Source organism: Mus caroli, chromosome 7, assembly GCF_900094665.2.
Source record: "Mus caroli chromosome 7, CAROLI_EIJ_v1.1, whole genome shotgun sequence".
NCBI classification, from domain to species: Eukaryota; Metazoa; Chordata; class Mammalia; order Rodentia; family Muridae; genus Mus; species Mus caroli.
Window position 1 is genome coordinate 92,973,617 of NC_034576.1, and position 13,020 is coordinate 92,986,636.

General features: G+C 41.7%; 1 protein-coding gene across 1 annotated transcript in view; it reads right to left on the bottom strand.

The window, feature by feature from the left end:
- Positions 1-6,744, bottom strand: part of Ccdc81 (coiled-coil domain containing 81) — a 40,423-nt gene extending 33,679 nt beyond the window's left edge. Inside the window, exons 1-2 of the mRNA XM_021167437.1 lie at positions 6,297-6,744; positions 1,124-1,185 (exon numbers count right to left, since the gene is read on the bottom strand). Coding sequence (XP_021023096.1) covers positions 1,124-1,185; positions 6,297-6,375 — 141 coding nt within the window. The 5' untranslated portion in view covers positions 6,376-6,744. The remainder of the gene's footprint in view (positions 1-1,123; positions 1,186-6,296) is intronic.
- Positions 6,745-13,020: the final 6,276 nt, after the last annotated feature.

The following is a 13,020-nucleotide window of genomic DNA, read 5'->3' on the forward strand; positions in this document are numbered from 1 at the left end:
TTATTCTCTCAGATGTTTTTGTCTGCTGTTTCAAGTCAGACAACTCACTAATGGGAGAGGCAGTGGAGGGATGAATGAGCAAGTGTAGCCACGTATATATGACAATGTCATAATGAAGACCAATATCCCATGTGCTAACCAATAAAGTTGGATAAGTGGGGAAGATGAAATGGAATCAGGCAAACCAGCATCCAAGGCATCACCTACAATGTAGTCTTGGCTGCTGAGTAAATGCAAATACCGCTTAACCTCGAGGTCTCTGATATGACATGTGATACCCTAAAGATATTATACACCCATGGCTACAAATTCAAATATGCAAGAACAGAAAAAAAAAATCATGGAGTGAAGGGAGCCAGCTAGAGTGTATAATGGCCAGGACATGCATGCATCTTTCATGCAAAAGGGAGAACACATCATGGGTTACAGCCATGGTTGCATGCAAAAATGGAAGGCCAGTATCAAAAAGCCTGTTGATTTTTCAAGAAAATGGAGAGAGAGAAAAAAAGCTTTACAAATACTCTGCCAATGTTAAAAGGTGATAATTCAAATTTCCAAATGAGACAAAATAAGTTTGAAATTTTCATTCAGCCATGGACTGTCATAGTTAGGACATGTGAGCAGGGTATAAAAGTTCTACAACCTCCTAACTGCCTCCAAACTCCTCCCAAAAAATCTCTACCTAGTTCTATAGCATTTAAACCTAAGACTTAACCTAAAGAAACAGTCTAATCACAGGCACTTTCTCATTTTGCACTAGCTGAATTTACTTTCTGTATTTATACCTTCCAATTACAAGTTATTCCAAGAAAAAAAAATGGCAGAACAAGAAGTTTTATACCCTTCCACAACCATGCCAGAAACTATCAGCCACAAATAGATCTCATCTAGTTTCTTTACATAAACCGAGACAGAGCGGCCTGTGCTCTCTATCACTAAAGGGGAAAAATTTACAGATGTGTTGTCTAAGGATAATATCCAGCTTGTTACAAATTCTACATGTATCAAAAATTAAAATTAAAATAAAGGAGTGGCAACCTACACTACTCCCAGCAAAAGTATTTAAGCCTGCATAAGAAATAGCTCTTGGGCTTCTGTGTTGAAATTGGCACATAAAGCCTACCTTGTGCATAGTTAGCTGCCGTTCCACAAAATCTGAAACATTTGCCCAGATAGTAGAGACTTCTGAAATTCAAACAAAAATGAAAACAATTTATGTGAGCAACCATGCAATAGGATCTAAGCCTAGTAAGCAAAAGTATAAGTATGAAATGAGTAATTGAATGGTAGTAACGTCTAATTCATACAGAACAGAATATAAAATCATTCCCCCAAGTTAACTCTCCTGTTAACTAAAGGTCATGCCTATAAGTTCCAAAGACATGGTTTTAATTACAATAATAATAGAGCCAGGAGTGTTGCTCAGTGAGCAGTGTTCACCCAGTGTGTATAAGGCCCTAGCTTCAAACCTCAGTACTACAACAAAAGGAGGGGGGTTGTATGACTCAGTAGTAGAACAGGCATGAGTCCCTGTGCTCAATCTTAGCACTAAACAACAGTAATAATAGTGAAAATAATAATGATAATAATAATAATGTAAAGAAAATCTCTCCAGAATAAAAGGAAATCAGTCATGCTTCATTATATTCTAATATATGGAGTATTTATCAACTAAAATCTAGTTGTTTTTTTGACTCCATTCACAACAGTTCTAAAGTGTTTGCTCTGGACCACCTGAATTAACATGAACTCTTGCACTGTCCTCTAACACAGGAACAAAGCCAAGGGCCATTGAGACATGAAAGGCTGCCTACTCTGTACATTAACTGTCCCTACTCTGCTTTTTCTAAATTCTCATGTTTATGTGTCACTTTTAACTCCAGCTATACCCTCTCTCCACTGCTGTTGCTCTGTGGGCTCCCTGTGCATCCCAATTCACTACTTTTAGTATGGTTTGTTCTGGAAATAACAAATACACTAATAAATATCTACAATAACTTATAGAACTAACTATGGGAAAGGGCCCTAGACCATTTTTTAATAAATATACAGACATTATAATTCTATTTTGATTTGAAGGCTTTCTGTATTTATCTTCTTGTACTCAATTTAGTTCTTCTTCCCCTAACCTCCAAAACTAGCAAAAACAAACAAAAAACAAAAACAATTACCAATACTATAGCATTAACATGTATAATGAATATGTAGCCTGGATATGAGTAGCACTTAATATAGAAAATTATGTCTTACCATCTTAAGTCTAAACATATATTATTGGTGATAATTTTCAATTACAAACTTTTCACAAATCAAGAAGGCTAAATTTTAATTAAAATAAAAGACTAAGAAAGTCTTTTGATAATTTCTAACAGTCTGCCACTTGGGGACATGTTTGAAGCTAGCCACAAAAGACAATTTTTCTCCCAGATTGCCACTTGGGGACATGTTTGAAGCTAGCCACAAAAGGCAATTCTCCAACAATGCAAACTGTTACTATTTTTCTCTTAATGGTTTAAACTACTAACTAAAGCAGGAAAATTAGAGCCTTTAATTCTGACATATCAGGGTCATAAAATACTTTTTACTAATAATGTGGCAGGAAACAGGAAGTTTGCTGAACAGGAAGCAGCAGTTTTTCTCATGAGCATCTTGGAACCAGTTTAAAGATGGAAACTCATGACCAAGGATGAAACAAGTGTGAACACAAGACACACTGTGAACCGGTAGTGTGTGGTCTTTATAAATCTTGCCTTTCCTCCACTGTGCCCATCCCATGGCAATCACCCTCCTTGCTCCTTACCCAATAGCCCAAAGGTTTCAACCCCTTGTTGCTAAGAAGTAACAAAGTCAACTAAAGGTCAGGAGTGGTGCTGCATACCTTTCATCCCAGCACTCAAGAGACAGTGGCAGGCGGATAGCTGTGAGCATGATCTATATAGAGTGTTCCAGGACAGCCATGGCTACATAGTGAACCCTGTCTCAAGGAAAAGGGGGCGGGGGAGAAGGAGGTCTGGCAATCAATCCCAACTATGTACTGAGTTAAAAATTCTCATTGTCAACATAAATGTCATTAACTCACTAACAAACATCTCACTCTTCTGATTCACATGGAGAAATTTCAGGATTGTGATGGCAAAACTGATAAAAAGTTTATGACCACATAAAATGCAGCTCATGGGCTGGAGAGACGGCTCAGTGGTTAAGAGCACTGACTGCTCTTCCGAAGGTCCTAAGTTCAAATCCCAGCAACCACATGGTGGCTCACAACCATCCATAATGAGATCTGACTCTCTCTTCTGGAGTGTCTGAAGACAGCTACAGTGTACTTATGTATAATAAAAAATAAATCTAAAAAAAAAAAAGACGCAGCTCATATTTCAGGAAAATTATCTGTACCAAAGAGAGAATGACTTAACCAGGTCCAGGAGAAACTGTAGACGTTGGAACCAAACCCCGATAAAAACGTCTTTGATTTAGTTGGGAATTTGAGCATGGTCTTTGTTGATTGAGATAATGTATCAAAGTCTATGGTAATGTTTTATTCAATAAAGTTAGACAGGCAGAGTTACATAAAAGAGTTAATTGTTTATACGGAAGTTTGCTATTTCTCACTGGAGAAAGAGGCTCTAGGCCTCTACAATTCAGTGAATAGATTCGTAAATGTTACCAATTAGGATTCCTAAATAATTTGTTCTAATGATCAAGCTTTAGAAAGATTACCACTAAACCTCAAAATGAAAATAATTTCAATACTTTCTAAAAATCAATTTCAATGTAACCTTTGACATTAGGCTAAAAAAGGAAAAGTCTGATTATTTGACAAAACCCAGCATTCCTCTCACACAGACACACACACAAACATGCACACGGACTCAGAAAATTAGTATATTGGATGACTTTACATTCAGTACAAAGAAGTATCTGAGATGGCTAACTTATAAAGAAAAGAAGTATCTAGAACTCAGATTTGGAGGTGTTCCAAGCTCAAGATCAGGCATCCCAGTGACTAGGCCTTTGTGTGATGGTGCATATGATGGGAAAGTTTGTATGGAAGAGATTGTGTGGCCAAATACGGAACTAAAGAGGGAGAGGAGAGAGGAAGGACTGGTGTTCTGAAATCCCCAGGTCGCAACTTTAATGATCTTTTTGGAAGAACCTTTTCCAAGTGGGCTTGTGTTTCCACACCCTAGAGCCTTAGATGAGTCACCCTCAAGTCACTTTCCAAAGACTGTAGCATCTTCCTTAATGGTGGTCATCTCTTTAACAATGACAGCGGACTTGAACTCTTTCTAACTCTTCTGCTATGAACCTCAGCATTCCTGGCTTCTTTTCTGGTCTATTTTTACTTTAATTTCTCACTATAAATCAAGCTAAAAGTTAATGACCATGGCATAGCCTAAATGTTACCCTATCTTGAAATTCTCTCCGCTAGGTAAATCACTCTGTTCTTTTAAAATTCATCCTCACACAAATCTCCAGCAGATTTGGCAGAACATAACCGCTGTTTGCCTCCCTAGAACCCAGCATGAACGGCCTCTCATCAGTTCTTGGATACAGTCTTGGTTCTCTTCTTGAATCTCACAAGCAGTCTCTATTCTTCATATTCCTACCCACACTGGTTTTCTCTCACCAGGGCGACCCACTAAGCTCTCTAGCAACCAACTCAGCACCTTTCTCCACACCTCCTACAAGCCAGTTCCAGAAAGTCTGTGCACCCCGTGGTCAGGTTTATTGCACCAACTGACTCCACTTCTGGGTATATTATATCTCAACAGATGAACATAGGAGAGGGAGGGCATTTTGACTCGGGGTGTATGTAGGTCCTCATTATGGAGAAGGCACAAAGATTAAAATGTCTCGCCGGGCGTGGTGGCGCTCGCCTTTAATCCCAGCACTCGGGAGGCAGAGGCAGGCGGATTTCTGAGTTCGAGGCCAGCCTGGTCTACAAAGTGAGTTCCAGGACAGCCAGGGCTATACAGAGAAACCCTGTATCGAAATAAATAAATAAATAAATAAATAAATAAATAAATAAATAAATAAATAAATAATAAATAAATAAATAAATAAATAAATGGTAAAATGTCTCAGTCTGTGGTGACAGGACTCTCTCACAGGAACCGGGAAGCAGAGAGCCCACCCAGTCTGGGAGCAGGGCCATACTATAGCCCTCAGAAGAATGCCCAGTGACCCATCTTTGCCAACTAGGTTACACAATGTCTCCCACAGAGTGCCACCAAGCTGGATGTAAGCATTCAAACATATAAGCCTATGGATTTCACAATTAAGTCATAATTAACAAGGTTAATAGATAAAAGCGATTTTTCAATATAGTTGCAATGAATAAGGAGAATTTAAAAATTAAACACAACTTATAATTCTAAAAAAATGAAATATTTCGATATTGATCTTTAAAACACGTATAAAAAAACGTATAAAATCCATGAGAAAATATTCACAAAACTGAGGAAAGACATCAAATCAAATAACTGTGTAGTAGAACATTTTGTGGATAAGAGGTTTAACACTGTCAAGATGTTAGGTTTCTATAGACTCAGTCAATGTTAGCTTCCCAGTGGCCCATTTTTTTTAAACATATCAGCAAACTCATTTGAAGCTTACAAAGAGAAGCAAGACACAAAATAAACAACAAAATGCTAAAGATGTAACAGACAGGAGCTGAGAGTACATGACTTTTAATCCCAACACTTTGGAAGCAGAGGCAGACAGTACTCCCTCCCCTCGAGGTGGAGAGGAGAGAGGGCTTGGCCTGGGCATGGTGACTCTCCGAAGAAACTATGCTAAAAACTGGACTGCATCTTGCTACTGCCACCAGTGAGTTCTCTGTGAATATTACCTGTTTACAAACATCACTTTTCTTTAACACACCTGCAAGATGTCAAGGACAAAAATAGCTCTGCCCTTTCCTGAACTCTGAAAAAAAGTCATTTGAGACTACAGTGGGAAAGCTTTTCTCTAGGTAGCCACAAGGGTTTTAATCTTCCCTAGGTAATGTGGTTGGAAGGTTGTTTTCAGTACTTAGTACTAATCAGGCAGTGCATGGCTTTTTTTTTTTTTTTTAATAAAAACCCAGAAACAGAAACACACACACACAAACACACACACACACACAAAGCAATACCTGGTGGCTCAAGTCTGGCCATAGGAAGGTAAGCTCTGAATCACGCTTTTAGCACAGTAAGGTCTAACACCACCACCGCCGCCGCTGCCGCCACCACCACTACACACACACACACACACACACACACACACACACACACCTGCATCAAGTCACTTACCCTCTTGGCTCAGCGTCGGCAGTGTGGGCAGCACTTGCCTGCACAGGTCCTGAAAACTTGGCCCAACCCTGTCCAGCATCTTCGGTCCCGATTGACTCCGTGGTGGGTCCTCAATAGATAGTCTCTTATTTATTATATGGAGTTTGCACTAAGGTGACTTCCCCACCCTCCAGCCCTCTTTGCCCAGAATTTAGGGTGTGCTTTTAAAAGTCTTGAAATGTTTTGATATTATTTTTCCTTAAATAAACATTCTTTGTCGCCGTCCCTCCCCGGTGATCTGGCTCGCGGATAACCTGTTCCCCCAACACGAAGCCAGAGCACTGCCGCTCGCTAAGCCAGAAGTGCACATCCACGTCCACCCAAACAGCGAGGGCCTCCTGCAGATGGAGGGTGGAGGGTTGCTGAACTAAGAAGGCCTTGGGAAAGGGACGGCTGAAAGTGTTGCTATGACGCGACAAAGCCTCGCTCGGTTGCTAGGGCCTCAAGGCCCGGCCCCCTAAGAGAATCCGATCTGTAGAAAGCTCAGCCAGCCACTTTAGAATGTCGTTTTTAAGAGAAAGAAAGGAAAAAACAAAACAAAATAAAAACAAAAACAAAACAAAACAAAACAAGAAACCCAAAACCTTTGTTCCTTCCTTCTTACTCAGGGCAGTGAGAAGACCTGGCCTTGAAGACGGTCCATACTGTAATCATTCAGCGCAAACGGTGAGAGGGGGGGTGGGGGGGGGGGGATCTGATTGAGGATTTGAGTTTGCGCTGAACTCTGTCAAGGTTTTGTTTTGTTTTGTTTTGTTTCCAGGCTCCCCTCTTTGGAACTGGAGGGCTGGAGAATGAAGGCAGTTCATGTTTTTATTTCTGCTCTTTTCCCCTTTCCTATAGAGAAAGGAATGGGGCAGACCTATTCCTGCAGATGACTTTGGCGTTCTCCTGCCTGCTAGGTGTGCACATGTCAAGCCCATCCGGAAACACGGCTGTCAGCATCACAGAAGTGCCCTGCCTTCCCCTGCGGGCATTATGCTACCCTAAACTATATATTAGCTTGAAAGTGTTTGAACTTTCTTTAAAAAAAAAAATTATTTATTTATTATATGTAAGTACACTGTAGCTATCTTCAGATGCACCATAAGAGGGCACCCAATCTCATTGTAGATGGTTGTGAGCCACCATATAGTTGCTGGGATTTGAACTCAGGACCTTCAGGAGAGCAGTCAGTGCTTTTAACCGCTGAGCCATCTCTGTAGCCCTGTGTTTGAACTTTCTAAGGTGTGTGTGTGTGTGTGAGAGAGAGAGAGAGAGAGAGAGAGAGAGAGAGAGAGAGAGAGAGAGTCATTTATGTGGTGGCTATCTGTTCCTTTGACTTGCCTATTTCTGTGAATAAAGGACATATTAGCCATCCCCCTCTTGAGGAGCATTTGAGTTGTTTTCATTTGCGGACATTGGGAATAACGCTAACTAAAGGCATCCTCTTACAAGACTTTTGGTTTTGGTAATATATACTCATCTCTCACGTGCACATAACTCAGAGTACATTGGTGGGTCATGGAAAAGACGTGATTGGTTTAGATTACGCCAAGTACATTTCCACGGTGGTTGCTGCTATGAAGAGCCGAGAGGAGCTATTGGCCTGTGATGTGAACAGAGGCCGGAGATGTTAAACCACCACCTGAAAGGAAAGGAAGGTGGTCCACAGTTGCCATTTTTAAACATCTTATCTGATTTACATGTTTACCAAACCCAAAAAAGGATGCTTTGCAGCTGAGAATAAAAAGACTGCATTTGTACACTTGAACCAGGGTGCTTCTCTTTGTGTTGCATTGATAACGACTATTATACAGACATCGTTATGCCTCACAATATCATACTTGGACAGCAACACACTCACACATAGTGTCTGTGATGGCGAGTTTTCATTGTGAACTTGAAACAACGTGGACTCACTTGGAAAGAGTCCCAATGAGGGATTCACTAGATTAGATTTGCCTGTGCACCTGCCTGTGAGAATTGTCTTGGTTATGCTCATTGATACGGGAACACCTAGCCCACGATGGGTGGCACCGTGCCGTGGGCAGGGAATCCGAGACCCTGTTTATATGGAGGTGGGGCCAAGCACAAGGTAAACACGCACACTTTCATTTCTCTCTTCCCAACCTGCAGTGTTTGAAGTGCCTGCAATTCTGTCTTCCCTGATATAATGGGACTGTAACCTAGAACAATGAGGTGGAATAAACCCCTTTCCCCTCCAAGTTGCTTTTTTATCTAGGTAGTTTATCACAGCAACAGAATGAAAGTAGAATAACACTGTATGTTATTTTTACAGTGTAATAGTTTTATATTATATTATTATTACAGTATCATGCTAGAGATACTGTATTAATTTTTTTTTTTTTTTTAGTATAGGTAGGTCAGCTCTACCACTCCTGGGCATATACCCAAAGTGTAGGGGAATGCCAGGGTGGGGAGTCGGGAGTGGGTAGGAGCACCCTCATAGAAGCAGGGGGAGAAGAGATGGGATAGGGGCTTTCCAGAGGGGAAACCGGGAAAGGGGTAACATTTGAAATGTAAATAAATAAAATATCCAATAAAAAAGTGGAGGGGGGGAGAGAGAGATCGAGAGCAGTGCAGAGAGCCAGGGGAACAGGAGGAGGCAGTTTTCCTGTTCTTATCTCCTCAGCCTTCATAGAGGATGCGCCATGCGAGCTCTACCACACATGAGGCATGGTTGGTGGCCTTACTCTACGCTCTGGTGTTCCTACCTCCCGAAATGCCTTCCTCTTCCATTGTAGAAGGTTTACATTTTCTCTTTATTGTGAAGACTTTCATCATCTTTTCAATCAAAACGAATATGTCTGTCTTAATTATTTTTCTGTGGCTGTGACCAAGGCAACTTATAAAAGAAAGTTTTGATTTACCTATGGTTTCAAAGTTAGAGACCATGATGGCAGAGCAAAGGAATTGCTAAAAGCTCATGCTTTGATCTAAAAACCACAAGGCAGAGAGAAAACACTGGGAACAGTGTGAGTCTTTTGAAAACTCAGAGCCCACCCTCAATGACACACCTAATCTTTCCCTAATCCTTCTGTTAACTGGGGACCCATACATTTAAGTATATGAACCTACAGTAGCCATTCTTTTTTTAAAGATTTATTTATTATAAAAAATGTATAATTTATAATAAATAAAATAATAAATAAATAAATAAGATTTATTTATTTATTATATGTAAGTACACTATAGCTATTTTCAGATATACCAGAAGAAGACATCAGATCTCATTACAGATGGTTATAAGTCACCATGTGGCTGCTGGGATTTGAACTCAGACCTTCAGAAGAGCAGTCAGTGCTCTTAACCACAGAGCCATCTCTCCAGCCCCTTTAAGATACTCTTAAGTGGTCCATAAGCATTTGCAGTTCAATGAGTCCAATATAGTTGAACAAAGACAATGGATGAGAAGGTGGGGAAGTTAGGAAGCAAGGGTTGACCCAGGAAAGCAATGGAACTGCTGTAATTTATTTAAGATTTATTTTGGGGCTGTGCATGGTGCCACATGACTTTAATCCCAGTACTACGGACATAAAGGCAGGAGGGTTTCTCTGAGTTTGAGGCTAGCCTGGTGTACATAGTAAGTTCCAGGACAGCCAGACCTACACAGAGAAACACTGTCTCAAAAAAAAAATTTTTTTTTTTAATATGTGTCTGTGTGTGCCTCTGTGTGTGTATTGAATGTTGGGGGCCGGGGGTCCCTTCAGAAGACAGGTGTCAGGTCCCTTGGAGCTGGAGTTGCAGGTGACTGAGACACCTGACATGGGTTCTGGGAACCAAACTTTGGTCCTCAGCAAAAGCAGCAAGAGCTCTTAACCACTGAGCCCTCTCCAGTCCCCAGCGGTGGGAACTATTAGAGATATAACCAAGGTAGATATTCCATACAGCCCACTTCCCAAGGTCTGGGCCCTACCTAAGATTTGAAAACCCAATCAAAGCCAAACAATAAAATCACCATAATTTAGTCTAAATCCACACATTCCACACACCTGGGAAGCTTGCCTTCTCTTCCTTTTTGTTGTTATTGTTGCTGCTGCTGCTGCTGCTGCTGCTGCTGTTGCTGTTGCTGTTGTTTTGAAATGATAATATAATTACGCCATCATCACCTTCCACCTCTAACTTTCCTATACACCCCTACTTGCTCTCTTACAATTCATGGTTTCTTCTTCTTCTTCTTCTTCTTCTTCTTCTTCTTCTTCTTCTTCTTCTTCTTCTTCTTCTTCATTGATTCTCCATTTCCTTTGTTTGTTGTGGTTATTTTTTCAAGACAGGGTCTCTCTGTGGAGTCCTGACTGTTCTGGAACTCACTCTGTAGTTCAGACTGGTCTCCAACTCAGAGATCTGCCTACCTCTGCCTCTTGAGTGCTGGAATTAAAGGCATGAACCACTACCACATAGGATTTTCTTAAACTGGAGTTCTCATTCCAACCTCTATTTCACCTTTGTACACAAGTCTCGGATGTTATTCTGGGTTAAGTAACCCTCTTCAGAACTTGAATTTCTTCAATGTTTCATGAATGGCTATTTAAGCAAGCTTGCTAAGATCTGCTCAACACTTTGCCAGGATCCCTGTATACACGCCCTCTGTACAGCGCCATCTAATGGTGATAGGGGGTAACTACTTCTAGATTGCCTAATTTGTACTCCAGCTTTCAGAGGCCTTGAAAAATCCTATTAGTCACAGCAGTTCCCAACTTGTGAACCACGACCACCATAGGGGTCACATATTAGACATTTACATTATAATTCATAGCAGTAGCAAAATTACAGTTATGAAGTAGCAACGAAATCATTTTATGGTTGTGGGTCACCACACCACGAGGAACTGTCCCAGCATTAGGAAGGTTGAGAACCGCAGTGAAGAGGGAAAAAAGCCGCCTGGGTCTGCATGAGTGTGTTAAGCAAGGCCAAGCAGTCTTCTCCGGACTCCTATCTTCTTTCACTTTCCCCTCCTCTTGTTTTGTCACATCCTGAATCTTCCATCCTTTTCTCCTACGTTTTGGTTGTTTGATGGTAAGAGTACAGCTGGCTTGCAATTGCAGTGTTCTGATCCCGTTAAGAGCATCCAGATGTTCTTTTGGAACTCACACATCCGTGTTGTGCATGATCTCGGTGGGACAAATTTCCCAGTGACCACACAGTGTTCCAGAAGCTGAAGGGAACAGCCCATACCACCCCTGACTCAGCAGGACCTGGGGCTACGTTAGCAACCAAAGCTCATGTGAGAAGGTGATTCAGGGGTTCAGACACACACGGCAGGAAAATCTGAAAGGCAGCCATGCAGAGGTGGCCCGCTTTCCTCTCTACCAATCAAAGGAAACTGTCAGGGCTCATACGGCTCTCCTTTCCTTCCATTCCTACCTGTCTGACTCTTGCAGCTTCTCTCACTGTGTAGCGTCCCCCCACGGACTTCCAGTAACTCCCTCAAAATAACGCACGGTAACGTCTGTGACCTTGTCGCTGACAAATTTATAAAAACAACTAAATGTCAGACTATTGCGTTGGTACCAACAGAGACAGGCTAGCCACTCTCCCACGAAGCGGTCAGATGAAAGAGACCTATTTAAAGCCTAGCTTAAATTACCCACCCGGTTCCAGCAGAACCGCATGCTGTTAACATGACGATCCGTCAAAAACCAGAGGAAGAACAAATGCCAGTAAGAAGATTAGACAGACTTGCCTAATGAAGATTAGACTGTGTAGTTCTGGGATAGAAATTAATCCACCTAACAGCACACCAAATCTTTTACTTTAGGAGAAAAACAGCTGCAGCTGGCAGGAACTCCTTAGCTGGCCCCTACTCTCCCCCACCCCGACTCCCAGGAGCATATAGATGCGTCGCAGATAGGGGGGAGGGGGTGTGCACGCACACATCCAGTGGGAACATCCTGCAAGAGAGTTTACGGGATACAAAGGGGCTGGAACTTTATCTGGTGCTTTCATAAAGAGAACATAAAGAGTGGCTTTCATAAAGAGAACAGAAGCAAGATTTGTTCTTGAGATGTTTGGTTTCTGACAGCTTGAGCAGGCAGTCCTACCTGGCTCTCACGCAAGGTGAGGGAGAGAACGCATAATGCCAAGTGCTGCTCTCTACCTTGGACTCCATCGACTGGGGAGAATTCAGCTGACCCATTAGTGAAGGGCAGCTCTGGGTTTTAGTAAGGTCTAGCTAATGCTTAGAGAAAAGAACTTGGAGCAGAGACATGGCTTGGTAAGGAACACTAGCTGGCAAGCATGAGAGGCAGAATTCGGATCCCTAGCACTCTCATAAAAATCCAGAGATGGCCCAGCACAGCTGTGACTTGAACCGAGATGGGGAAATCCCTGGGGTTTACTGACCAGTCTAGCTGAAAATACGGCCTCCAGGTTCAGTGAGACTGAACTGTACTGGGGAACAAGAAAGAGAATGATAGAGCAAGATACCCCACATTTCTGGGAAAATTAACATTCCCTTTTGGGGGTTCTAAGTCTTGATTAATTGACTGATTAGTTGATTTGTTTGTTTGTTTGTTTGTTTGTTTATATATGTCTATGAGTACATGAGTGCTCTACCTACATGTACACCTGCATGCCAGAAGAGGGCATCAAGCCAGGTGGTGGTGGCACACGCCTTTAATCCCAGCACTTGGGAGGCAGAGGCAGGCAGATTTCTGAGTTTGAGGCCAGCCTGGTCTACAAAGTG